Source organism: Rhinolophus hipposideros, assembly GCF_964194185.1.
Source record: "Rhinolophus hipposideros genome assembly, chromosome: 8".
NCBI classification, from domain to species: domain Eukaryota; kingdom Metazoa; phylum Chordata; class Mammalia; order Chiroptera; family Rhinolophidae; genus Rhinolophus; species Rhinolophus hipposideros.
Window position 1 is genome coordinate 95,037,748 of NC_138054.1, and position 27,764 is coordinate 95,065,511.

Here is a 27,764-nt window from a genome sequence, read left to right on the forward strand (position 1 = left end):
GGTGCGGTCCGGACCCTGACTGGAGCGGCCGCGGGGGTGCGGACGCCCCGCAGCGCGTCCCCGCCCTGGCTCCGCGGCGCGGGCGGGAAGCCCAGGTAGCCGGAGCGCAGAGGAGCAGGTCCCGCGTGCGGGTGCAGAGCCGCGGTGGGCTTCCGGCGCGGCTCTTCCGGGCCGGATGCGAGCACTTCCGGCTGCGGCTCCCCCGGCCCCCGGCCCGGGCCCGCGCGGAGCTGGGCGGAGGGACGTTGGCCGCCCCACGGTGAGGCGCTGTCCGCCCAACCCCGCCGCCTTCTTTGCAAAGCGGCCGTCCAAGGCTCCACGCGGGTCGGAGGGCCTGCTTGGGGCCTTGCGGCGTCCGCGATGCGGCCCCTTCCACGCCGCGGCGGCGCGGCCTTCGCCCCGGGCTCGCCGCCGCCCGCGCGGCAGCGCTGTGTTTCCGGCCCACCTTAAGTGCCGCGCGCCCTTAAGTGCCCACGTGCGGCGGGGGCGGCCCCGGGGGAGGAGGGCCCGGAGCGGGCTCCCCGTGAGCGAGAGCGGGTGGCCAGGCCGCCGTCGATGTCCTCAGGCCGACGCCCAGGCGCCTCCCGACGCGCACGGAGCGCTCGCGCTGGCTGTCGCGCGTGGACCCTCTGGCCGGTGGGTGGCGGGGCCCCGAGATGCCGCCGCAGAGCCTCCCTGATTTGCGCGCTCGGGGCGGAGGCGTCTTCCCTCGCGAGGGCGTGGCCTGGGGCGCGGAGGTCTCCCGGGCGGGCCGCGCGTGGGGAGCCGCGCTGGCCCCTGAAGACGCCCGAGTCCAGTAGCTTCCTGGCTCCCACGGGCAGATCCGCGGCGCGTCCAGTAGGCGTCGTTCTGCGAGGCCGGGGGACCCACTGACGCGGAAAGCGCGGCATAAAACAACGCTTGCCCCCGTGGTCGCCCACCGCCATCGGGACCAAAGGCCACTGCGCTGCGCGTCCCCAGCCGCAGCCCCCGGCCCCCGCGCGCTCCCCGGCGTGCCAGGCGCCCAGCCCCGGGCCCGTGCCCTCGCGTGCCCCTTCCTCCCGAGGTGCCCCCTCCCGGAGGCCCCCGACGCTGAAGCCGGGTGGCCCTCGGTTCTCCATCACGCCCCGTCCCGCCCTTTTCCGTGTACCTTTCACCCTGTGGACTGGCCGTCCCACCTTGGCACCCGCCTCGCAGGCGCCGACCGCGTGGGCCACAGGGCGCTAGTCCGTTGGATGAGAGACCTCGGCTCTGGACGCGGCAGGCGCGCTGCGGGCTCGGGGGTGCGCGCCTTGCGCTCCGCGCTCGGTTTCCCCCGAGGCCCGCGGGCCACGCAGGGCGGGAGGCACAGGTAGGGCCGCGCGGGGCGCCGGGGATTGGGGGGCCGGGCGACGCGGCGCTTCACAGTCGCGGGGGCTTTTATTGCTCTTCGACCGCGGCACTCAGGAGCCCTCCAGGTGGGCACGGCCCTGGGTGGTGCGACCGTCCGCGGAAGAGCCAGGTGAAGACCTTCCGCTCCAAAGCCAGAGGGCGTGATCGCCCACGAATTCATTGCAGTTTCTGCCCAGGATTCTGTAAAACGAAATTAAAGGACGGCTGCCGCCCTACCCAATGTTGGTTCTAGCGGACCGTGGTTCCTCGCTGAGTTGGGTGGCGTAACTCCCAGGCCGGCCCAGAACTGCATTCTGGTCATCGGTCACTTCCTTCACGTCCAGGCATTCCCCCCGCACAGTACTCGGGCTCTGACAGCTTTCAGCACTTGGCTCTCTACTGCCATGGCAAACAAAAACCCTTCCATTGAGAGGCGGAGTCTCTGTTTACTGGCTTTTTAACCTTTTTTTTTTTTTAATGGAGTGCTGTACTTCACTGAAAGTATTTAAACTTGCAAGTAAAGTTTTAAAGCAGAATGAAACTGTCAGCATTAAAAGCGACATTAAGAGGGCATTGGAAGGCTTTTACATTAACAAAACCCATTTTCAGTGCAGACAAATTAGAAATTGGAGAGAAGCAAAAAACCCAAATTTTAGTGGATCTGTGATTTCACTCCCTAGTGACTACAATTGGTGACTTGCGTATGTTCTGAACCAGCTGTACATTTTAGATCAGAGCATATTGTACAAGGTTTTGTAACTCTGTTCTCACTTAATTTATGACAAATACATTTTTGTTAAAACTCATAGGGCACCATGCCAGAGTTTATTACAAATCCCTCAGTGGACCCTTGGATGTTGTCCAGTTTCTCAGGCTTAAAAACAAAGCAGAATGTCCTATGTACAAGCATGAACCTTTGTCAGATTGTTTCTTTAGGAATTCCCAGAGGTGGGATTTCTGAACTGCAATGGGTAACGTCTAGGCTTCCAGTATGTTTTATCTAAGATGCCCGCTAATAGTTTGAAGCAATCTAATTGCTCATTAGGTATCTGAGAACGTGGAGTTCCTTGTCCTAGAGCTGAGGTTCTTAACCTCAGGCATAGGACCGAGCACTAGGACCTGCACAGTTGGATGGGGAAAATGGCCCTCCAGCTGCACTTGCCTGCGGTGCTGAGTGTCTCAGTTGCACTAGCAGCCGTGCTGGCTTTGTCTGGGGTTTAGGGTTTGGAGCCTAGGTTCCTTCCCAGCCGGTCCTGAGCCCCTCAAGGGCTGAGCCCCCTTGAGGCCATGTTATGCGGTGTACCACTCATGTAAAAATGTCTCACATTTGTCTTGCAATGTGTCACATTTCAGTACACCGGGTTTCCTGTTGGTCTTACATTCTTCTGAGGATGGCTCCAGGCAGGACAAAAGATAAAAGCCAACTCCTGGCCTAGCAAACATGGCTCATTTGCCACCCATTCCGTGCTGGGCCACAAGGGTGATAGTTTAGTTCTTTATGCCATCATCCAAGAGGGAGATAATTTAGACTTTTCTCACCAGGGACCTGGCGGGTAGCCAGTGTTCCCGTGCCACACATCCAGCCCTCTCTGTCCCATTTCCAGGCAGAGACAGGTAAGGTCGGCTATTGGCTCTTAAAGTCAATATTTCCTCGTCAGATTAGGGCCGCTGACCTTTAGTCTCTTGCAGGACCTGAATTGCTTCTCACTGAAAGCAACTTGAATCGCATGGGCTGAGAAAGAACTGGCTGTGGAATGAGCTGGCGCCCAGGAAGGCAGTTGTGATTCTGGCCAGGACCTCGGTGAGTAGGACCCTCTTAGCTCAGGACCAGCTGACCCCCAGCTCCTCCCTGTGATGCCCAGCACAGCCACTAAGAGTCTTCATTGCATCCCAGAGTGGGTGTTCTGTTTATGATTTAAGCTCCAGGCCAATTACCTATGATAACATTGATTTCATTCGATCAACCATCCATGTTGAGAAGACCTGTTTGTGTATTCCTGTTTGTTACTTATTTTTACTGCTGTCTAGTGTTGCATTGTGAGAAAATCCCAGTTTATGTGTTCTCTCTCCTGTCTGGAGACGGCTGGGTCTCCCCAGTTGTGATGATTGGTTCTTTGGACATTGCAGCATGCGTCTTCAGTGCACACGAACGGGACTTTCTGGGGGAAATTCTCTGGGATGGAATTATGGTTTTGTAAGGGTATACAGATGTTTACCTTTTGTCAACCTTAAAAATGAAATAGCCAGTTATTTTACCAGCAAAATGAGTTTATTCGGGAATAGCAGAGGAATTGTAATTCAGGACATGCAGACAATGGTGAACCAGAGGCATGCCAGGAGAACAATGGGAAGGGGTCCTGGTATAAAGGCAAGGAGGACATTGGGAGGGGCTATTTTGAATGAAAGATAATTGGAGGAGAGCCAGGGTTTGGGTTGTAGTGGCTTTTCATAAGCTGAGCAGCTGTGGCTTCTCATTGGCTGGGTTGCTGGGTGAGGAGAAAACCTTCCTCCTGCTGGGATGTGTAAAGTAAGCTGGGAGGTGGTGTGTGTGTGTGTCAGAGCGTCCCCTTCAGGCTTTCCAACTCCATATGGTGAGGTTTTTTAATTCATTTTCACATTTCCAAGATCAAGCCAAATTGCTTGTAAAAAGTGCTTTTACAGGTGTACACTCCAATTAGCGATGTATCCAGAGAGCTATCCAGCTACCCTTGGCACTGTCAGACCCTCCAGTTTTTGCCACTGCGGAGGTGTAAAATGTCACCGCACTGTGGTTTACTTTCTGTTCCCCTGACTGTTAATGAGGTTGAGTGTCTGTGGTCGGCATCCTCTAAGATGACGCCATGATCCTGCCTCCGGGAGGTCACGACCTCTGTGATCCCCTTCACTTGAAGGCAGGCTGGACCCTCGCACTGGCTTCTAATGGATGCCATACAGCAGACGTCGGGGGAGGCCACTTCTGAGATGAGGTTGCAGAAAGACTCGCCTCCTTCTTGGGTGCTGATGCCTTGGCCCCCTCACACTGACGAACGCCAGGTGCCAGGTTGTGAGCAGCCCTGTAGAGAGGCCCATGTCGGGCAAGGGACTGGGGGATGCCCTCCACTGACACCAACAAGGAACCGAGTAATGAATGACAACAACCATGTGACTGAGCCTAGCAGGTCCTCCAGCCCCGTGGAGCCTTCAGATGAGGTCTCAACCCCTGCCGCTGTCAGGAGGGTAACTTCCTGAGAGACCCTGAGCCAGGTCCACACAGCAAAGTCGCTCCCTGACTCCTGACCCTCAGAAACTGGGATTGTGAATGCTTTTTGTTTTCCGCTGCCAAGTATGGAGTAATTTGTTATGTATATGGCAGTAGATAGTTGAAACACACCCCTCCGTGTGCTTATTGGCCATTTAGAAATCCTTCTGTGGCATGTTTTCAACTACAATGTATTCCCTATCAAGTTGTAGGAATTGTTTATGTGTTCTTAATAGTAATCCTTCGTCATGTTGTAACTGTCTTCTCCCTCCCCAGTTGTCACTTGTCATTTGACTTTGTGACGTATTGTGAGGAAACAAAAGGTCTTAATTTAGCCAGTGTAGTCTGTTTTGGTCATGTTTTCTTTTCTGTCTCTCTCTCTCTGTCTCTCTCTTTGGTTGTCAAATGATCTTTCATTGAGATACACTCTTTTGTAGTCTGAAGTAGCTGGGCATCCCACTGCACCACTGTTGATGTCACCTGTGATGTCATGAGGGTGGCAGCCATCAGCATTGCAGCCCAGAGACTGGGCAGAGCCCAAGATGTCTTTAATGGTTCCAGAGAGTTCTCTAGCTAAAGACTGGTGCCGCATCTGTCGGGCAATGTTGACAATCTCATAAAAAGTGGTATTTCCACTGTGCTTACTGTTTTTTGCTTCTTTCTGTCTCTTGGCGGTTCTCTGAGGGCTTTGATGATCAGAAGCAGAGGCAGAAGTTACCACCTCAATCTGGGCCTATCTGTACTGAATCGTCAGTTTCACTGTCATCCTCAGACCCTTCCAATCACCAGTTGCTTTAGCGATATCATCACCAACCTGTTTGAGACAGACTCAGGGGGCCTCTGTCCATCCATCCATCTATACATACATCTATCCATCCTCCATGCATCCATCCATGAATGCACCATCCATCTTCCACCATCCATCTTCCATCCATCCATCCTCCACCATCCATCATCCATCATCCATCCATTCACGAACCCATCCATCCATCTATCCATCTACCCGCCATGTGCCATCCACCCATCCACTCATCCACTCATCTATCCATCCTCCATCCATCCACCATCCATCCATTCTCCATCATCCATCCATGCTTCATCCATCCATCCATCCATCCATCCATCCATCCATCCATCATCCACCCATCCATCCATCCATCCAAACCCATGAGCTCTGACACCAGATACCTCCATTCAGTCTAACACCACAGACTTTTTCTACACTTTCTATATTCTCACTGTCTTCACCAACAGAGAGGTCTCACTCCAGTTATCTACAATATATTTACTTATTTGCTCAATCCTAACCCAGTAAAAAAGCCTATCATTTAGAGTTCAATATTGTTTAGAGTTCATTCCATCTTTACTCTAAGCATGTAAATTATAAGCATTATGTTCAGAAGTTACTTGTGTTGGTTCTTTTCTTCAGTGTGACTGTTGCTCATTGGATCTGTGGTTTGTGTCATATAATTCTGTCTTAGTTCATGTATTGCATTTTGGAGGTATTTGTTTCCAGAGATTTAGTTGATTTAACTATTTTTGTTTTTGAAGCATGTGCAACATTGACTTGGTTCCAGAAGTCACCACTGTTTAATGACATGCATCTGGGAACTGTCCGCGGCCTCCCTCCTTCTCCCTCCCCTCCCCTCGCCACAGTCTCCCCGTCTTGCTCCAGCCCACCCTATATTTCTGTCCTCAGTGCACCTTTCATACTGCTGAGTTGTGGGTGACGTGTACTTTCTGCCTGGATGTGCCAAGATCTTGCCTTTGATCTTCTGTGGCTTCATCATAATATGTCTTCGTGTGGGTTTCTTTTTTATTTATTCTACTTAGGATTTGTTGTGATTCCAAAACTCATAATTCTATCAGTTCCTAAAATGTTGCCTTCTCTACCTCCTCATACAGCCTGTCTTCTCTGTTTTTCCCTGCTGGATCTTTTATTCTCAGGATTACCTCCATACTTTGGTTTATGTCTCTAATATTTTAATTCTATATCTCTATGCTGCATTCTAGATAATTCCCTCGGGTGTTTTTTTCAGCTCTATCTTTTCTATGTAACCGGTCAGTTGAGTTGTTTTTCAGTTAAAACTTTTTCAAACTTTTTGTTTTGAGAAACTTTTAGCCTTACCAAAAAAAGGTGCAAAAAGGGTTTACGTGTAAAGTACTGCCTTCTCCCAGCTTCCCCGAGTTACATAATCTTACAGTGACCTAAACTGGGAAATTAACATCGACGCAATACTCTTACTGACCTACAGACTATATTCAGCTTTGGCCCCTGTCCCATTCGAGTCCCTGTTCTGGTCTGTGGTCCCATCTGGGTCCCGCATCTCCCCCAACCCTGACCTCAGTGACCTGCACTCTTTTGCATTTGTCTGACATTTCTCACGATCAGACTGGCGGTCACGCATCTGTGGCAGGAAAACCGCAGCAGTGACAAGCTCTTCCCAGTGCATCTGACCAGGGAGAACCTGACATCTGCCCCACGTCCTCTGCTTTCTCCCTTGATGTCTTGGTTAAAGCGATGTCTCCTGGGTAAAGCCATGCTTTCCCTTTGTAATCAGGGGACACGTGTAGAGAAGCAGTTGGACGGCGCAGGCGCACCGCTGGGTTTTCAGCAGTTGTGTTTCATCTCTGGGGGCCCCACCCTGCGTCCCTGACGTTTCTGTGGCTTGCGTGTATCGCACTGTCCTGTGCATCTCAGAGCGTTAGCACCTGCCATCCTCGGCTCTGTCTGTCACTCCCTGGGTGGCTGGCTGCTCCTCCCCCACTGGCCGCCTCGAAGTGGGGTCATCTTTGACCCTCATCCCCGGATCTTTGTCTGCGAAGGTCCTCAGGCCTGAATTGCCGGAGGACTGGCAATTTTCTCCAGAGTGGGTGGCTGGGGCCCGCTGCTGGTGCCACTGCAGCCTCTGTGCGGTCGCTCGAAACAGGAGCCCACATCCTCCTGGTTGCTCCAGGCTCGCTCGCTGTCTGCCACCTTGAGCTCCCCGTCTGCTTGTTGAGGGTCCTTAGAGCCCCCCATCTTATCCCAGCCCCGGTTAGAACTTCCTGGGAGCTTGTCAGCCCCTGATGAGTCTGGCCTCTGTTGTCCTGCCGTGATTTCCAGGGCCCTTTCTGGTTGTTTGTAAATAGCATCTCCCAGGGCCTCAGACCTGCTTTCCTCCTCCTGGCTTCCTTTCTCTGCTTTCCTGTCTTTGTTCCCCTCCCGGTGGGCACTGGAGGCGGCTGGGCTGCGTTCTCTGGCAGGGCCTCTTCCTGTGGCCCCCATTTCCCTACTCAAGCTGTGCCCTTTGCCTGTTGCATTCCCCAGAGACAATTCTTCTGTCTCCTGCCTGGAGGGGATCAGCCTGGCCGCCTCTCATCCCTGCAGGCTCTCGGCTGTGGGTCTCCATACCCAGCTGTTTCCTCCAGTGTCTCCTTCCCCACATGCCCTGGGAGCCTCTGCAGGGTCTAGAGTGTCCTCAGCTCTTCAGCTTTGCCATCCTTCCTTCTCCTCTCTCCCCCACCTGTGGTTTAGTGTCTTGACAGGAAGGAGAAGATGTGGCCAACATCTCCTTTCAGTTTTTAGGACGTTCAGGGCCCTCACTGGGACTCCAGAGGCACTTAGACGCAAAACGGAAGCCATGTGACTTGGGGCTCCTGTCCCCTCAGCTGCTGGGGAACAGTAGTCACCATATCTGGACGCAGAGACCAGCGGGGCCAGCCCATCCCTACACGCGGCCTTTCTCTCAGTTGTCACATCGTCCCTGGGCTGGGCGGGCTGTTTGTGGAGATTCAAGTGTCGTGAAAAGATTGTGACAGGAAGGTGAGTGTCTGTCCTGGGCCCACTGGGCCCTGCTCTGGACGCGAGTGGATGGCCGCGTTGGTCACTGCGTGTGGAAGAAGGGACATTCTGCCCACCGACAGAGCTCCAGCCATCATGGCCGTGGTCAGCGAGGCCATGGGATTCAGGGGAAGCGCTCACTGACAAATGGCTTCGGGGGGCCGGCCTGGTGACTCAGGCGGTTGGAGCTCCATACTGCTAACTCCGAAGGCTGCTGGTTGGATTCCCACATGGGCCAGTGGGCTCTCAACCACAAGGTTGCCAGTTCAATTCCTCGAGTCCCTCAAGGACTCCACCCCCTGCAACTAAGATTGAACACGGCACCTTGAGCTGCTGCTGAGCTCCCAGATGGCTCAGTTGGTTGGAGCGCGTCCTCTCAACCACAAGGTTGCCGGTTCGACTCCCACAAGGGATGGTGGGCTGCGCCCCCTGCAACTAGCAACGGCAACTGGACCTGGAGCTGAGCTGCACCCGCCACAAACAACATGATGGAAAAAAGTCCTGGAAGTACACACTGTTCCCCAATAAAGTCCTGTTCTCCTTCCCCCCCCACCAAAAAAAAAGAGGGGGAAAAAAAGAAATGGCTTCAGGGCAAGGGGAGGGTGGCAAGGGGAGGGCAGGCGATCAGACCTGCGGGAGAGAGTGCCAGCTGCCCCGCACCCCCTCCAGGGCAGCTGGTCCGGGGAAACCGGATCCACAATAACAGCAGCAGTCTGGTTCTGACAGCGGGCTCTGCCTTGAACAGTCAGCGGTCATGGATGCCGGGCCCCTGCAGCTCGAGGACAGCCACGAGGACTTGGTGGTGCTGTTTCTGAGGGTGGACGGGACGCTTCTCTGTGTATGAACCTTGAACCGGCAGGACTGTGGGAAATAACAGGATGCCTGTCCACGTGTGTGCTGCGTACTTTGCAAGGGTCCTCGTCCTGCCCCCGTTCCCTGTTCTTCACTTTTTTCCAGAACTTTCTCACTTGTGTTTCTAAGCAGCCTGTAGTGTTTGGGCGCACTCAGCTGTGTTTTGTGGGGCCAGACTGTGTTCCTTCTGCCACTCCGTCGTGTCTCGCTCGTGTCACGGAGCTCTGATGGTTTGTGCCTGAGCAGCGGGCACATGCACAGTAGGCGTCATTCCCAAACACAGTTATTGTTTTCCTGTGGATAGAATCCGGGTTGTGTTTGCTACCACTGAAAAATGCTGCATTAAACCTGCCCGAGAGTGGACTCCGTGAGGGTTTGCAGGGCTTCCACCCTGGGACTGGTGGCTGGTACTGAGGTTGGCCTCTGCCCAGCACTTGGTTGATTTTCTCTTCTTTCCTTGTTCCCTGTCACTTGCAGTGACTTGTAAAAGACACATCCTGAACATTTCAATCTGGAATGGGTGTTTTCAACCTGGGGACAGTGACCGTGGCCCTTCTGTGGGTGGCCTGGTGCCGTGGCTCTCTGCGTGGCCGCACTGGAGAAGCAGCCGAGAAGCTAGAATACTCTGATGTCTGGGCAGCACGCGAGTGCCTGAGCTCACCGGCTCTGTCTGCTTGCATCTTGGTGTCAGCACACGCAGCCAGCACTGGGGACCGGGGCACCAAGCTGGCTCCAGGCTGGGAGGTGATGGGGGTTTGGTTCTGCTTCTTTCTGTGGCCTTGCCTGCGGCGAGGGTGGGCCGTGGTTTTCACGGCCTTGGGAGCAGACGGGCAAGAGAGTGGGAGCCAGGAGGTCGGGCCCCCAGGATGAGAACACAGGTCGCCCCAGGGCAGAGCAGAGCCACTGCCAGCGCAGCCCCAACAGAAATGTGTGAACAGACCGTAGCATGTGCTGGGGCAGTCTGCAGAGTGGGACTCGTCTGGGTGTTTATCCGTGAGACTTTTGTATAGTGAGGAGATGGAGAGACTACGGCAATCTGGAACCCCGTGGTAGGTCTTTGTTTAGAGAGAACACAGGAGAACAGAGAACATGTGCCCCGTCACACGGTGATTTCTTGTCCCTTAAACCTCTGACCTGAGCAAATGTGACCAGGGCATGTTGGATCCCTGTTCACTGTACCCATGGTCACTGGGCTTCTTGGTGGGAGTGATGTCATCAACCCTGGTGAGAGGGGCAGCCCTGCTGCTGCTGGAAGTTGTGAGATTCTCAGAAAACCAGGGGAAGAAGGGAGGTGCTCGGCCACGTGTGAGCTGGAAATGCGCATGTTTGAATCAGAGCTTCCTTTTGTGATGTGACAGAGGGAGGGGGATGGGATTGTCCCCTGGCCTGCCACTTGATCACGTGGTGGCTCCCTGAACACCAGTTTCTGACTGCGATGAAGCTCGGAATTGGAAGCTCTGTGACGGCTATAGGACACAGGTGACAAATGCCTGACAGGGCCCCCGAACAGAGGGCCTCAAAATTGGGATCTGACCTGAGGGAGGCTTTCCTGAGAAGGCCGGGCCATGGGAGGTGGCCGTGCTGTCCTGTTGGGGGGGCAGGGCAGGCGTGTGGCTGGTGGGCAGAGGGCTGCTGCTGCAGGCCCACAGCCAGATTGCTGGGTGGCCCTGCAGGAAAGAGCCCAGGAGGCACAGCCCGGCCAGGCCCTGGGTGGGCTGCTCGCTCTCCCTGCACCTAAGCGGTGGGTTTGGTTCCTGCACTTGACCTCCACATGCCACCAGGCCAATTCCCACAGGGGACAGGGAGGTAGAGCACAGACCTCACTCCCAGCTCAAGGCAGGGCGTCGTGGTTGCAGGGGGCTCGGGCGTCGTGGTTGCAGGGGACTCGGGTGTCCTGGCTGCAGGGGGCTCGGGTGTCCTGGCTGCAGGGGATTCGGGCGTCCTGGCTGCAGGGGACTCGAGCGTCATGGCTGCAGGGGGCTCGGGCGTCGTGGTTGCAGGGGACTCAGGCATCCTGGCTACAGGGGGCTTGGGCGTCGTGGCTCCAGGGGGCTTGGAGCCCATGGAAGCTCAGCTCTCAGCTCACCGTCACTCGAACAAAACAGTGCGCTTGGGCTGATGAAGAGGAAGAAGGAAGTGGCACTGAATGGAGACCTGGCCTGTCAGGGCCCACAGGGTTGAAGAGCTCATGGTTATCCCGTGGGCAGTGGCATGTCCCCGACACGATCTGGGGTGCATTTTGGGGGCTGCCCTGGGGTTGAGGGTCGGGGTACACAGGGTGGATGGGGAGAGATGAGGGTGCTGCTGGGAGCTGATGGCGCTGAGCTAGTGGTGTGACGGGGCAGACCGGACGCGGGGAGCTAGGGAAGGCGGGAAGGGGCTCCCAGCGCCTCTGGTGCTGCCCAGGCTGAGCAGGGGGGCCAGGCTAAGTGTGGGCGGCACCGGTTCAGTCTGGGTCAGGCTGAGCACTTGCAGGTGGAGGGGCACAAGCAGTGGTGGCCACCTGAGCTCCGAGGACCAGTCGGGGGCCAGCCCGCTGGACACTCAATGCATCCACTGCGCACACGTACATGTGAGGGATGAAATATAATGGGCATCACTTCAGATGCGTGGCTGGGCTCCCCCAAAGGAAAGGAAACCCCAGATGCCACACAATGAGGGACCCGCGATCTGAGCAGTCGCTGTCAGAGGCTGGGGGGGGTCGGGGACTCAGGTGTGGGGTCACTGGGAAGGTAGGGTGGGCAGTGGTGTGGGAGAAACTGCTGCAGACGAAGCCCTAGATCGCTTGACATGTGGGCACAGGCCGAACTACAGCTGCAGGGTTTGTCTGGAAAGCAGCGTGAAATTGGTCCCGGCTGGTGGCGGCCCTCAGCCCTGGCAGGTGTTTCCTCGGCCTGTGTGGCTGCACACCAGCCCTGCAGAGGTGATCACAGTGTACCAGGAACTGCCCGGGGCCACTCAGCCTACACGAGGGGTCAGGTTCCACCGCTGACGTGACCTATGAGACTGCAGTGAGCGGCATCAAGAAGGAATCGAAGCCAAGGAAAGAGCAAGCTGCTGAGAGAAAAACAGGCCAGTTTGACATGGAACCAAACAGGACATCCATGAGTGGAAAATCCGGTGGCTGAAATTTAAAGCCCGGTGGGTGGAGTAAGAACTCAGCGTGTCTGCCAGCAGCAAGTCGGTCCTCACGCAAAGAACAACTCCAGACTGGATAACAGGTTGCCAGCCTGGGCGAGCCAGCAGGTGTGACACGTGACAGGACCAAGTCCACAAAGGGACAGGCCCAGGGTACGGCGCCGTGGCTAGTCCCAGAGTGGATGGCAGGTGCAGAGCAGTGACAGCTCCAGGCACCAGGCAGCAAAGACCCCTGGTCTAGGCCGAGCTGACCTGATGGCTGTAGGAGGAGCAGCCTGGCGGGGTCTCCAAGGCTGGGGGCCAGGGGTCCCAGAGCGATGACAAGGGCCTCTGGATCCCACCTTAGCAGCCGGGCACCGAGGCCAGGCCTGCGTGGGTCTGGCGGGACGGCCAGAGCTGGTGGGGACTCAGGGGTCAGCACGCGTTTTCAGGGCAGCGGCCAACACGTGTGCTGATAGGCCACAATTCCACATTTGCATTTCCAGTTATTTTAAGGACATTAAAGTTTGTGTGAGCAATATGTTTCCTTTTCTTTCTGTTACAGCTGCACCCCTGCTCTTAGCAGGACGCCATGCCGACGGGTCCCAGTGTCCGTCCTGCCACCTGAGGGCGGCGTGGCCATGCTGGCGCGTCTTGCAGACGAGAACGTGCACCATGTCGGCAGCAGCAAAACCCCAGACCCCAGCAGAGCCAGCCCCAGGCCCCGAGGAGACGCCCCGAGGAAAGGCGCTCCTTGGCTGGGAATCTCTGTTCGGCCACCGAAGTGAGAAGATTGTTTTCACCAGTAGTGATAGCTCCCCCGGGGAGCGCGTGCTGACTGTCACCATCACCGAGACCACTGTCATCGAGTCGGACCTGGGAGTGTGGAGCTCCAGGGCTCTGCTCTACCTCACGCTTTGGTTCTTCCTCAGCTTCTGCACCCTTTTCCTCAACAAGTACATCCTGTCCCTGCTGGAGGGTGAGCCCAGCATGCTAGGTAAGCTAGGACCTCCCAAGTGAGGGCAGGGTGGGAAGGGCAACCTCCCAGGTGAGGCCGGAGGTGGGGGGTGATCTCCCAGGTGAGGGGGACCACCTTCCTGTGGAGGGCCTGTAGGGCCTCTGTGCTCGGGAGTCAGAGCTTTCCCTGTGGTCAGTATCAGGAAGAGCCAGCAGCCCGGGAGGGAGGAGGGTAGCTGAAGGGACGTGTAATTGTGCCCTGGGCTATGGACCAGTGTGTGGTCTGCTGTGCTTGAGGCAGGAAGTAATCCCTGCCCGTTGGCCCTGCCTCCATCCTCAGGTGCTGTGCAGATGTTGTCCACCACGTTTATTGGGTGCCTGAAAATATTTGTTCCATGCTGTTTGTATCAGCACAAAACTCGACTTTCTTACCCACCCAACTTCATCATGACCATGCTGTTCGTGGGCCTAATGAGGTAAGGAGGCCACTTCTCACTTGTGTGTCTGACTCTGTGTATCAACTACCTTTCCCATCACCAAGTAGGTAGTCAGTTGGCTGACGTCATGATTAGGTGATTGTGGGGTGTTTTCAATGCAAACTTTATAAGGGCTGTTGAGATCTGGGGACAACAAATGTGTTTGGTTTATGGACCTTAATGCCACATCCATTTGATCAGACCCATCTAGAACAGCCATAAGACTAATTTGATAATGGTTTGAGTGTAATCAGCCTCCTCCTCCCTGGGGCTGCCGCTTTGGCGACACTGTCCCAGCCGAAGCCCTTGCAGGTGGGCTGGCCGGTTCCTGGAGGGCCGGACCTAAGACATCACAGGAGGGAGGGGGCGTCAGTGTGCCCACCAGCTTGGGCTGACTTGTCGCAGAGTCTGGATGATAGCTGCAAATGCCCTGATGTACACTGACGGTCCTTTGGGCTTATTTCTAGGTTTGCAACAGTGGTCTTGGGTCTGGTCAGCCTGAAGAACGTGGCGGTTTCATTTGCAGAGACGGTGAAGAGCTCTGCGCCCATTTTCACTGTGATCATGTCCCGGCTCATCCTGGGGGAGTACACTGGTGAGCGCTCCTCCTCTGGGTCCCCGGGTCACTTCTGCCCTCTGCCTGCCCTCTGCCTGCCCTCCTGCCTGCCTTCCTGCCTGCCCTCCTGCCTGCCTTCCTGCCTGCCCTCCTACTTGCCCTTTCTGCCTGCCCTCTGCCTGCCTTCCTGCCAGCCTTCCTACTTGCCCTTTCTGCCTGCCCTCTGCCTGCCTTCCTGCCTGCCTTCCTGCCTGCCCTCTGCCTGCCCTCTGCCTGCCTTCCTGCCTGCCCTCTGCCTGTCCTCCAGCCTGCCCTCTGCCTGCCTTCCTGCCTGCCCTCTGCCTGCCTTCCTGCCTGCCCTCTGCCTGCCCTCCAGCCTGCCCTCTGCCTGCCCTCCTGCCTGCCTTCCTGCCTGCCCTCCTGCCTGCCTTCCTCCCTGCCTTCCTACTTGCCCTTTCTGCCTGCCCTCTGCCTGCCTTCCTGCCTGCCTTCCTGCCTGCCCTCTGCCTGCCCTCTGCCTGCCTTCCTGCCTGCCCTCTGCCTGTCCTCCAGCCTGCCCTCTGCCTGCCTTCCTGCCTGCCCTCTGCCTGCCTTCCTGCCTGCCCTCTGCCTGCCCTCCAGCCTGCCCTCTGCCTGCCCTCCTGCCTGCCTTCCTGCCTGCCCTCCTGCCTGCCTTCCTCCCTGCCTTCCTACTTGCCCTTTCTGCCTGCCCTCCTGCCTGCCTTCCTCCCTGCCTTCCTACTTGCCCTTTCTGCCTGCCTTCCTACCTGCCCTCCTGCCTGCCTTCCTACCTGCCTTCCTGCCTGCCCTCTGCCTGCCCTCTGCCTGCCCTCCTGCCTGCCCTCTGCCTGCCCTCCAGCCTGCCCTCTGCCTGCCTTCCTGCCTGCCCTCTGCCTGCCTTCCTGCCTGCCCTCTGCCTGCCCTCCAGCCTGCCCTCTGCCTGCCCTCCTGCCTGCCTTCCTGCCTGCCCTCCTGCCTGCCTTCCTCCCTGCCTTCCTACTTGCCCTTTCTGCCTGCCCTCCTGCCTGCCTTCCTGCCTGCCCTCCTGCCTGCCTTCCTGCCTGCCTTCCTACTTGCCCTTTCTGCCTGCCCTCTGCCTGCCCTCCAGCCTGCCCTCTGCCTGCCCTCCTGCCTGCCTTCCTGCCTGCCCTCCTGCCTGCCTTCCTCCCTGCCTTCCTACTTGCCCTTTCTGCCTGCCCTCCTGCCTGCCTTCCTGCCTGCCCTCCTGCCTGCCTTCCTACCTGCCTTCCTGCCTGCCCTCTGCCTGCCCTCTGCCTGCCTTCCTGCCTGCCCTCTGCCTGCCCTCCAGCCTGCCCTCTGCCTGCCCTCCTGCCTGCCTTCCTGCCTGCCCTCCTGCCTGCCTTCCTCCCTGCCTTCCTACTTGCCCTTTCTGCCTGCCCTCCTGCCTGCCTTCCTGCCTGCCCTCCTGCCTGCCTTCCTGCCTGCCTTCCTACTTGCCCTTTCTGCCTGCCCTCTGCCTGCCTTCCTGCCTGCCCTCTGCCTGCCCTCCAGCCTGCCCTCTGCCTGCCTTCCTGCCTGCCCTCTGCCTGCCCTCCTGCCTGCCTTCCTGCCTGCCCTCCTGCCTGCCTTCCTGCCTGCCTTCCTACTTGCCCTTTCTGCCTGCCCTCTGCCTGCCTTCCTGCCTGCCCTCTGCCTGCCCTCCAGCCTGCCCTCTGCCTGCCTTCCTGCCTGCCCTCTGCCTGCCTTCCTGCCTGCCCTCTGCCTGCCCTCCAGCCTGCCCTCTGCCTGCCTTCCTGCCTGCCCTCTGCCTGCCTTCCTGCCTGCCCTCTGCCTGCCCTCCAGCCTGCCCTCTGCCTGCCTTCCTGCCTGCCCTCCTGCCTGCCTTCCTCCCTGCCTTCCTACTTGCCCTTTCTGCCTGCCCTCCTGCCTGCCCTCTGCCTGCCTTCCTGCCTGCCCTCTGCCTGCCTTCCTGCCTGCCCTCTGCCTGCCCTCCAGCCTGCCCTCTGCCTGCCTTCCTGCCTGCCCTCCTGCCTGCCTTCCTGCCTGCCCTCCTACTTGCCCTTTCTGCCTGCCCTCTGCCTGCCTTCCTGCCTGCCTTCCTACTTGCCCTTTCTGCCTGCCCTCTGTCTGCCCTCCAGCCTGCCCTCTGCCTGCCTTCCTGCCTGCCCTCTGCCTGCCCTCCTGCCTGCCGTCCTGCCTGCCCTCTGCCTGCCTTCCTGCCTGCCCTCTGCCTGCCTTCCTGCCTGCCCTCTGCCTGACCTCTGCCTGCCTTCCTGCCTGCCCTCTGCCTGCCCTCCTGCCTGCCCTCTAGCCTGCCCTCTGCCTGCCCTCCTGCCTGCCCTCTGCCTGCCCTCTGCCTGCTCTCTGCCTGCCCTCCTGCCTGCCCTTTGCCTGCCTCCTTGTCACTGACGAGGGCCTTCCCTCTTCCGTGCAACATTTTCAGTGGTCACAAGTTGGCTGGCACATTCACTTCAGCGCGTGTGTCTTCACTGCTGCCTGGTGGGGCTGCGTGGACACGCAGAGGTCAGAGGGTTGGATGGAAAAGGCCATAAGGAAGTAACCGCAGGTGCCGTCAGTTGTGCCAGGAAGATGGAACTCCTTGCCCGCACGAAGTGGCACTTGGCGAAGACAGGGTAGCTGTGGGGCCCCTGCTGCCTTTCAGCTGTGCCGCTGTGCCCTCTCCAAGGCTCAGCAAATCAGGGCATTCACACTTCTCCAGCCGTTAGGACAAGCGCTCTGTTTCTAGCTACTCGGCACACACTCCCCTAGTTTTCCAACCAGCCCTTGAAAAAACAGTATGTCCCCTGTTGGTCCAGGTAGACAGATGAAGTGTGGGTGATACATGTGACACGTAACCTGTTATCTAGGGGTGCTATTGTACGCACATGTATTTGTTAGGAAAATGACTCGATCTCAAAATAAGGCACATACCTGCCTCTGGGGGAGGGGACAGAGACGCAACTGGACTTCTTGCAGCTGTGTCGTTGGGATTGTGTGAACATTTTCATGATGGTAAAACAGTGAAATCAAAGCGTGAAGGCAACATGACCCCAGTGGGCCTGGCTCAGCCGCAGGAAAAGGGTGTATTTGTCGTGACTTTGAAACTCTGTGATTGGGCTTCCAGCTAGCTGTGGGACAAGCTTGACGCAAACAAGCTGTGTCACTGAGAACAGAAAATCGTGATGAAATTTAGCAGAAAGAAATCTGTTGGGAGGCATTGGAGAACGAATGACCAAGGTACCAGGGCTTAAGGGGCCAAGATTTCAGTGCCGACAGTCACCCAGGGAAGTGACCCCAAGAGTGGCACCCTCCCTGCACAGCAGCCTCGTGGGTGAGGGATGAGAGCCAGTGGTGGGGAGCTGCCCCTGGACTGCACCCCAGCCCAGAAAGCTGGTCCTTCCGGGCGGTGAGTCAGACGTGTCGACCGCGTGGGGCCTTGGGTTTGCTGGGTGACTGACATGCACTCCTCAGCTCACCTGAGGAGCTTGGGCTGTGCTCTGGATGGCCCCTGTGACGGGGACATGGCCGCTGTCCTGTGAGGTTGACGTGGATGGTCTGAGGGCTGCGCTTTTGTTCCTTTTTGCTGAACACAGAAGGCTTCTACCCTCATCTACTTTGAATTTCCAAATAGACCTGAGGCTGCCCCTGAAATCCAGGCAGAGGTGCAAAAGGTTGCCTGGTGCCCTTTCCAGGGAGAATATAAGTTTCCCTCATACCATTCACGTCAAGGTTGTTTATTAGATTTCAGAATGAAACAAGGAGCAGGGAACTCAGAGTGGGTCCTCATGGAAGCCCCTCCCCCCATGCCATTGAACTGCACTCCCACCCCCAGTTTTCCCTCTTTAATAGATTCACTTTCCTGCCTTTGCAAGTGAGAACTGGTGGAGTCGCAGGTGCTTGGAAAGGCGGGTTTCAGGGCACAGGGCTTGTGTTTGGCCCATGCCTCAGAGCCACCGAGGGGCCTGGCCTGGAGAGGGGACAGATGCCTGCAGGTGCGGGCTCTTTGTTGTGTCTCCCTCCGGCACAAAGAATCCAATGGGTGTTGGCTCTGAATTTGAGCGAAAGGCCACAGCTTTTCTGAGAGGAGAGGATGCCACCAGAGCTCTGACCAGACAAATTGGTCACAGCCAGGCTCTTGTGTTGTGTCCCTTTCAGGGCTGCTGGTCAACCTCTCCCTCGTCCCGGTCATGGGAGGCCTGGCGCTGTGCACGGCTACTGAGATGAGCTTCAATATCCTGGGGTTTTCGGCCGCGCTGTCCACCAACATCATGGACTGGTGAGTTCTGAGGGGTGCTGGGGGACAGCGCCCACTGTCCTTCACGGTCCTTCAGTCAGTCCAGAGCCACTCAGAACTGCTTCCCATAATTCAAAGCCAGGCACAGCCAATGCTGCCTTTTCCTAAACAGCAAAGCAGTAAGTGGCCTGAGGAAGTAGCTTTTTCTCAAAAAACAAGCCAGATAAGTGAAAGAAAGCAATGCACGGCGTGTCCCAGGCTGTGTGCGTCAGTCCAGGAATGGCTGGGTGAAGTCCACACTGCGCCTCGCAGGGCTGTCGTTTCCGGTTCCTCCTGTTCTAGAAAAGAGGAAATGACACGGGAACCAGAGCGTTTCCCATTGCAGGCACCACCAAGGTTCTGAATAACGCAGCTTCTTTAATCCGTTGCCAACAGATTATGTGTTGGCCTCTGCCCTCACAGCCCCTAGACACATCACACGAGTCACGTCGCCATTGAATGTGCGTCCTGCGTGGTGAGCTCGTTCCGTCTTGGGAGCCCCGCTTCCTGCACTGGCCGCTCCCGCAGCCCGAGTTCTGTGACCACCCCTCCACCGCCTCCCACGACAAGTCTTCTGTCTAAATCTCGGGGGCATCTTTTCACACAAGCCTCCATCTGAGTTTCTGACTGTCCTTAGTGTAGATTCCTAGAAGGGAGGTGGAGCCTGCGGACATACTGCTCCGGAGGTCCCTTGCTCTGTGCTGTCGGTGTCTCCAGAACAATTGGTCTGCTTTATCATTGTGTCGCAAGCGAGAGTTTCTGCCTGACGCTGTCCTCCCCTAGGTTTTTGCATTAACACAAAACAAAGCAACCCCTGCTTCTAGAGCCCAGAGAGCAGTGTCATAAGTGACGTGCCAGGCTCTTTGGTCCCCAGGCCCAAGGATGGTCCAGCTTTCTCGTTGGCCGTATGTGTGTGTTTCCCACACTTTGTCTTTCCCGTTCAGGAGTTTCCTCCATGTTTTCCTCGTGGGCTTAAGCTCCTACTTTGTTCACTCGCTCCCACGCGTTGGGTGCCTGGCCCGTGACCTGTGATGATTTAGGGGAGCTCCTGGTTCAGAGTGGGGTTCCGTGCTGTTCTCAGAGCAGGGACTTGGGATCCTCTGGCGCCTGAGAGTGGGGCAGCTTCAGGCACATCCCTCAGCCTCCGAGTGCCTTGGTTTACCCATCCATAAGTCCGTAAAAGGGAGGCAGGTATGGCATGCCCTCATGGCGAAGGGATGCCTGGAAAGCACCCGGGTGGGCCCGGCTCGTAGCAGATGCCAGGGGCCGTCCGCCACGGGCTGCTTTCGTCCTCACTGTTTGGGAACCAGGCCCGCGCTTTGTCTATTGGAGGCTCCATGCTAACTTCCCGTCCTGATGGGTAACCTTTTCTTTCCTTATTCTAGTTTGCAAAATGTTTTTTCCAAAAAGCTGCTCAGCGGGGACAAGTACAGGTTCTCGTAAGTATCGTGACTTCCTGTGCCGAGAGGACGTCCTGCCCACGTGCAGTTCAGCAGCCCTGTGGACCTGACGCCTTCCTCACTTTGGCGTAGGTGGCCTTTAAAGTACCCTGCTGAAACTGGGAAGAAAACCCCACTGTCTGCAGCTGCCCGTGGAGGCACCCTAAGGAGTGGCCGGTGGGCTGCTCTCCACTTCCCGTGCCTGCGGGTTGGCTCTGTCACACAGGCCCTCCTTGTCCTGCAAGCAGAGACGTCTAGTGCACTGGGGCCCTTTAGTGGGTGTCGCTGTGAGTCTGGGTGGAAGCCTGGCCTCTGCGAGAGGAGCCTCAGGTGCCCCTGTCCCTGCAGGGCCGCCGAGCTGCAGTTCTACACCAGCGCCGCAGCCGTGGCCATGCTGGTCCCGGCCTGGATCTTTTTCATGGTGAGTTTCAGGCGCCTGGCCACATTTATCCTCGGTGACTGGGTGGGCAGCAGCTAACTTTGCAGCTCGCTGCTGTGCCTTGTGGAATTCTATCTGTGCTGTGTCCCCACGGAGAAGGGAGAGAAGGGGAAGCCAGGCTCGCTGTGTCCCCACGGAGAAGGGAGAGAAGGGGAAGCCAGGCTCGCTGTGTCCCCACGGAGAAGGGAGAGAAGGGGAAGCCAGGCTCGCTGTGTCCCCACGGAGAAGGGAGAGAAGGGGAAGCCAGGCTCGCGCAGGTCTCTGAGGCGGGTCCGTGCCTCTAGAGGCCAGTCCACAGCAGTGTGCGTGTGAGGGTTTTGGCTTGCTTAGAATTTCAAAGTGACGTGTACCCACTGTAGGACAATCAACAGGGCAGGCGTGCATGAAACAAGAGGCAAGGTGTGTCCCCCAACCCCTGGGCCCCACTCCTAGAGGAGCCCCTTCTCAGACGTGTCTGTGGGGCTAGAAATGACTCACGTGGCCCCACTAGTCTGATGTAGGTACAAACCTGCACAGACACAGTGGGTCTGGGTAGCCCAGTCTTGTGTGGTGGCAGGGAGCTGCCCTGTCCCATCACCATAACAGGGAACTTCTGTCACACCTTCAGTGGAAGTTTCTTTGGGCTGCATTTCTGGAATTGGAATGGTTTATTGGAAGAATAGGCATATACAAAATTATTTTTACTGTGGCAAAATACACATGACACAGTGTACCATTCCGACCCTTTTTGAGTGTAATTGAGCCCATTTGCACAGTGGCGCAGCCATCACCACCGTCCATCACCAGCACCTTTTCATCTTCTCGAACTGAAACCCTGTCCCCGTTAAACGCTGGCCCCCCCAGCCCCGTGCAAGAGGACAGGACTTCACCTCTCCCCTCCTGGGGTTTCTGGCTGGGCCTGAGAATGACAGTGACAGCAGACAAGCACCAGGGGAGAGGCACACAGTGTACACGGCACGGGAGCCCTTGTGAGGGAATGGAGACCGAAGCAGTGGCAGAATGTGAGTGCCCACGCAGCGAGTTCTCAGAGAACGTCGCCTTGCTGAAAGTCGCAGAACCTCTCGAGGACATTCAGCGAGGACTTCCTGTATCTTAGAGAGAGGCAGTTGTGGGGACATCACTGAGTAGAGCGGGGCTCTGAGGGAAGGTGAGCCATGTTGACACGGCCTGTTCGCACAGCGCCCTTGGCCTCGCTCCCGACTCGTGATGAGAATGTCCCTTTCCTCCTGGGATAGGAGGGAATCTTCCACAGGGGGTTTATCTCCTCTTTCCAGCAAGAAGGGAGGTCAGAGCGCCCTGCCCTCACCTCTGTCTTCTAAGTGCCTCTCGCTCAAAATACCCTTATGCCAAGTGGCAGATTTGTGGGAACTCCTCCCGTCCCCCAGCCCGGGTCCCCCGCTGCCGCCTCCCGGTCTCTGTGAACCTGGCCTCTCCAGGTCCCCAGAGGAGTGGACTCATAGCGTCTGTCCTTCTGTGTCTGGCTTGTTCATGGAGCACAGTGTCCTCCAGGCCCACCCACGCTGTGGCGGCCTCAGTGTCACCATCCTCGTCAAGGCCGAGTGATACCCCACGTGCAAACAGACCACACGTTGTGTGTCCGCTCGTCCGTGGTGGACGCTTGTCTTGCTTCCACATTTGGGCCGTTGTGAGTAACTTATGCTGCTGTGAATGTGGCTGTGCAGGTCCCCTCTTTCAGTCCTTTTGGGGACACACCCAGAGGTGGGGTTGCTGGGTCGTCCGGTCGCTCTGTGTTTAACTCTGAGGAGCCTCCACACCGTTTTCCGTCACGGCTGCACCGATTTCCATCCCCACAGCAGCGCGCAGGTTTCCATCCTCTACGCCCTCATCAACACATGTTAGGTTTTGGGGTTTCTTGTCATTGGGCCCTAATGGGGGTGAGGTGGGGTCTCTGGTTGGATTTGCGTTTCCCAACATCGTGTCACGTGCTCGCTGGCCGCTTGTGGTGTGTTTAGAATCTCAAATCAGTACCGTTCAGTTGCCACCTCAGAAGGCAATTTCCAGGGCACTCCCCCATGCCGGTGCATTTGCCAGGTCACTGGCATGCGTGGCACTGTCTTTCGGGGTGGGTGGCATGAGGAAGGCGGGCATGCAAGAGCCGCTCTATTCTGGCACAGGACTTGCCGGTGATCGGCAGGAGCGGGAAGAGCTTCAGTTACACTCAGGACGTGGTGCTGCTGCTGCTGATGGATGGCGTCCTGTTCCACCTGCAGAGCGTCACGGCGTATGCGCTTATGGGCAGAATCTCCCCTGTGACTTTCAGGTAAGACAGCAGCGCCCAGGAGACAAAGTCACCCGCGCTATTTGCAGAGCAGGCCTGAAGCCTTGTGTCTTTACAAGAGGAATGTTTGTGTGCAAAGTGCTCTATTGAAGACCATAGTGATGAGTGTGGTCACATGTTGTGGTGGCAGGCTGCTTGCGTGGGTACCATCTGAAATACAGAGATTTGTAGGGAGACGTCCTCTGGAAATCTTCCTAGTAGAGTAGGAATTGTTTGCAATGGCTTGAGTCTTGTTCTGTCTGAACAGCTGTCAGTAAACTTTCTGCGATGATGGGAGGGCCTGTCTGCTGCGTGGGGCGGGGCGGGGAGTGGGCCGCAGGGGGAAAGAGCTCCTGAAACATGGTAGGGGGTGAGGCCAAGTCCCAGGTGTGTGTGGCCACACGGGCCCTCGCCTCCCACACTGGGTGGCACAGCCTGAGCCTCGCAAGCTGCTTTTCACTTGTATAACTGTATGAGTTTCAAAACTGGGCCGTTTTCAGTAGCAAATGGAAAGGAATGAGCTGGTCGCCAGCAGACCTACAAATCCATGTGGTGAAGTTAGCAGCTTCGGCCACACCATGTTGTGTAAGTAAGTCGGTGGCCTTTTCCTTTAACCTCTCAACTGTCACTGGAGAAGAGGGACTGTCCCTGAGTGAAGACAGCGTAGGCTAGATTGCTTCGTGCCACCCGTAGGCCTCATGGGGCCACACCTGCAGCGGCCGCAGCTTCCCCGGGGCTCACACACGCTGGGAAGCTCACAGGCCTGCTTGTTTCAGTCGGCCCAAATCTGCAGCAAATGCTGACACCGGCCGGTGGCTGTACCCACATCTGGGCGGGCCCCGTGGGCGCTGTGCTCTGACCGGCACCACTGCCTGGCCGGCCCTCACCCTCCTGGGTCCTGAATGGGAAGTGTCTGCAGGTCTGTCGGGAACACTCGTCATTTCTATGTTCTCCTGTCACTGAATTCTCCCAAGGTCACTGTCTTGTCACACACAGTTGTTTTTCAGTGATCATAGTGATGGCTCAAAAAAAAAAAAAATCCAAAAAACAGGAAACTAATTGTAGTTAAAGAAAATGGCTTTCTTTTAAAAATTCCTATTATAATCTCTATTATAAGAGCAATCTTCACTATAGAACATTGGTAAAGGTAGAGAAGTACAAAAGATAAAGTTTAAATGACCTGTAGTCCCTAGACATGGCACTGCTCACGTGTTGGTGGATTTGGCGTTAATTCCATTTTCCTGGTGTGTACAGTGCTGTTTCACAGAGGGATTGTCCTTCTTAGGTGCCACAAAGCTACTGCAAAGAGGTGGACGACCCCTCAGTTAGAGGGAAGCTGAAGCGATTAGGGGTAAAATGTCCTGCTGTCTATCATTTACTTATAAATGGTTCAGTCAAAAACAGGCCGAAGCAAATAAGGGAACATGGTATCGTCCATCTGGAAGGTGGGCGTGGGGTTGTGCATCGCAGCGCCCTCTGCTATCTCTGCCGGGTACTTTTCCTGATAGGAATCCTGCCACCCATGGGCTGGGGGAGGCAGGGAGCTGGGGAGCCTGGAGCCAGCCACCAGCCCGGGCCTGCCTGAGCCGTCACTGCCCCTCCGTCTTGCAGTGTAGCCAGCACCGCGAAGCACGCCTTGTCCATCTGGCTCAGTATCATCATTTTCGGCAACAAAATCACCAGCCTGTCGGCCGTGGGTACCGTCCTGGTGACAGCCGGCGTCCTGCTCTACAACAAGGCCAAGCAGTACCAGCGGGAGGCCATGCAGACCCTGGCTGTGTCTGCCGGCCGCATGCCGGAAGACAGCGCCGAGCTGCGGGTCCCCAAAGAGGCCAGGCCACACCACTGAGCTTTGGGCCCTGGCAGGCTCCCGGTGCCACCTGCTGCTGCCGTCCTCACTGACCCGGGATTCCTGCCCTTGGCCCCTGGACAACTCCCACCCTCACAGTCACTGGGGTGAGGAGACCAGGCACATGCAGCCCTCCCTGTCCCTGTCTGGGGTTTTCAGGCAAAACCAGCAGGAACTTGAGTGGAACTGCAGACGCCAGCTTCCTGGGGCAGAGCTGCCTGCTGCTGAGCCATCGCCAGTGATGTGAAAATGTGAATAGCGCCTCCTGCTGCCCCACACTGAGCACATCAGAGGGGTCGGGACGTCGGCCTCTACATGGCCCTCACAGGGCAGGAGGCCCAACTGCAGTTAGGCCCCCATTCCTCTGTGGGTGACAACCACGGGTTACAACTGTGGAGCCAGCGCTGGGTCCAGCGGCCAAGGTGGGCCGCTGTCTGCTCGGTGCCAGTGGAGAGAACTCATCTTCCTGACCAGCACTGAAGGCCCCTAAGGCACCGCCCGCTCCTCAGTGTGTGGGGAGACCCTGTGCTGGGACCGAGGCCAGGTGATCGCTGCCTTGGCACAGAGGCCGCACCATTACAGAGACCACAGAGCCAGGCAGCCAGCGGGGAGCAACACACGGGGCTCAGAAACAAGGGACCCCTGCTGCTGAGGGTGGCATGTTGGGCCCTGTCTTGCCACTCCGCCCTTCTACCCAAGGCATCCTCTCCCCCACCTTGGGCTGCCAAGAGCCGGTACCACTTAGGGAAAGGTCACTCCAGGAAGGCAGGGGCATCTTTCAGCTTCTGCCCCACTAAGCCCCCTCCCCCTGAGGGGCTCTGGCCTGGAGGCTGAGGACAGATGTGCAGTGCTGAGCTCAGGCAGAGGATGCTGTCCTGGTTTGCTCTGGAGTCAGCTGCTGGGCGGGGTTCCCTCCCACCTGTGTCTTATCGCGAGGACGTTACGATTTTCCTCCTGAATGGGTGAGAGCAGGAGGAATGCTTGGAGTGTTTACTATTTCCATTACACTGTAGCATCGAAAATGACAGTGTAGTTTTAAAAAAGGAGATGCAGGCACAGGTGGCATCTGGAGTGCAGCGTGTATGTCACACTCTGAACCCACAGGCTGGCGGCGGGCTCCCCTCGCGGAGTGGACGGGCAGCTGATGGAGCCCTGTGCTCGGCTGAGGCTCCTGACCTCGTCACGTTACCCCTCCCCCCCATCTTGGTGGGGTTTCTGATGGGGACATGTCCCCCGCCAGCCAGTCTCTGAGGCCCTCCCCACCATGCCTTTGCCCATTGCTGGGCTAAGTTCTGGGTGCGTCAGGGGCAGCCCCACTCGGTGGACCAAGGCAGTCTGGCCACCTGCCTGCTGGAACTGAGTGCGCTGAGAAAGGGGACGTGAGGTGCCCCTTGCCTGAAGTCTCATTTCCCTCCCTGTTGTTCAGGTCTTTGGCTCTCATCATCTGTTCACTGCTTTCCAGTTGGCTTCTCAACTGGAAAATATAAAAATAGCCTCTTCGGGAGATCAGATCTCTTGGAAACAAAGAGCAATAATTATGTCTCATTAAGTTCTGTCTACTTGAAAAAGTTTGCCACAACAAGGGATTAAAATGAAGCCTTTTATACTACAACTAACTTTATTAAGAAGTTGATCTGCGTCCAGAGGACAGGCAGGTGTGTGGTCCAAGCTCGCCTTCACTGTGAAGCTTTTTCTCCTGGGATTTACCCCGGGTTTCTATTCCCTTTCTTTTTCTGCTTTCTGTGCCCCCAAAACAAAACTAAAGAGGACTCGTTGGAGGTGGCTGGAGTGCTGGGGTGCTGAACTGATCTGTGAAGACCAGAGTGAAAGCACTGCTTCCACTGGGCTCCCACCTGCTCCCTTGAGGACAGGGCTGTGACGCCCATGACTGACTGGGATGGGAACAGTGGAGGGGGCACACGTGTGGCCACCCCGTTGCAGGGTTTTCACATTGGCCTTCTCGCAGACTTCAGCATCTGAGTGTAATCAGAAACACAGCTGCCTGTTGCCGAGTACTGTCGGGGGTTTCCTGATCCTGTGCCTCGTGGAATAATGAAGCTGCAGCCTGTGATGTGCCCCACCCTCCACTCACAAGTGAATTTCAGGTTTTGATTTTCTAATTTTGGGACCAGAAACTAATAATTGCCAAATTATTAGTAAGTGGGGCAAGACTGCTTTTGAGACTTCTCCTCATCCTGACTTCACCACTGCCCTCCCGTTTGTCTCCCATCTGCCCCTGAATCGCCCACTTCTTGGGCATTTCCAGGACAGCCTTGTGTCGAGAGCCACAACTCGCTACCTGGCTTGGCCATCTGTTTAATGACTGTACAGATACAACATGTCTTTACTAACTTTGTCTAGTTTTTATAGCATGTTCTCAGCTGTCGCAGATGTGCTTGTAGTGACATTGATAGAGTGTCACTGCTCATGCTGTTCGGCTGCTCCTGTGTTATCTGTGGTTATCTGTGCTTTGTAAACGAGCCCACACTGAAATCAGGCTTTCGAGGCTGGCTATCTACTTATGCGTCAGAGATGGCAAGTCTCTGGCCCAAGGAAACCCCCACTGAGTGGCATAAAAAGCTTTTTGTTTTTAAATTCCAAGAGTCATAATTTCTGCAGATCAGCATTAAAATCATCTGCCTTGGAAAGCTCAGAATACTCTTGCACAACCCAAAATGTGTCTTTAATTTGAAGAAAAATAAACATGGTGAATCAGAAACAGTAAAAAAAACCAAGTGCTACACTAAGAGGATCAGCCACGTGGAGCTGTGTTTGTCATCTGTGTTTGACATACTTTCCCTAAAGCAATGGCTTTTGCTTCCTATTGTGCCACTGTCCTGTGGATGGTCATTTAGGCTGGGGGGTGGGGGGACACGTGGCTTTTTACATCTGTCCTGGTGATAAGCTTCCTAAGGCCTGAAACTTTCTTCACGGTGTCCCTGGGCTGGAGAAATTAAACAAGGATTTTCTGCAGCTTGAAGTCCTCTGCTTTCCTTTGACCCACATTGTACTAAGGGCTTTCTTTCTTTCCAAAGTATGTACATGCTCTGGTTGGGGCCCCTTCGTTTTCCTGGTTTATAAACAAGAATGTCACAGGTCCCCAATGAGTCTGCCCATTTGTCTCTGCCTGGCCGAGCAGCCAAGAGCAGACCGTGC

General features: G+C 56.5%; 1 protein-coding gene across 7 annotated transcripts; it reads left to right on the top strand.

The window, feature by feature from the left end:
- On the top strand, nt 1-27,581 carry SLC35E2B (solute carrier family 35 member E2B). Of its 7 annotated transcripts, none has more exons than XM_081055754.1 (10): nt 102-259; nt 3,040-3,151; nt 12,946-13,377; nt 13,678-13,813; nt 14,281-14,408; nt 18,486-18,606; nt 19,989-20,042; nt 20,391-20,463; nt 22,617-22,762; nt 24,371-27,581. In XM_081055754.1, exons 3-10 carry the CDS (start codon nt 13,056-13,058, stop codon nt 24,606-24,608), a joined length of 1,218 nt encoding a protein of 405 aa, XP_080911880.1. In that variant the 5' UTR covers nt 102-259; nt 3,040-3,151; nt 12,946-13,055; the 3' UTR covers nt 24,609-27,581. The 7 variants fall into 7 exon arrangements, with proteins under 7 accessions (XP_080911882.1, XP_080911880.1, XP_080911876.1 ...); XM_081055750.1 differs by having other exon boundaries at nt 143-259; nt 24,376-27,581; XM_081055753.1 differs by lacking the exon at nt 102-259 and adding an exon at nt 497-636.
- The last annotated feature ends 183 nt before the right edge of the window (nt 27,582-27,764 follow it).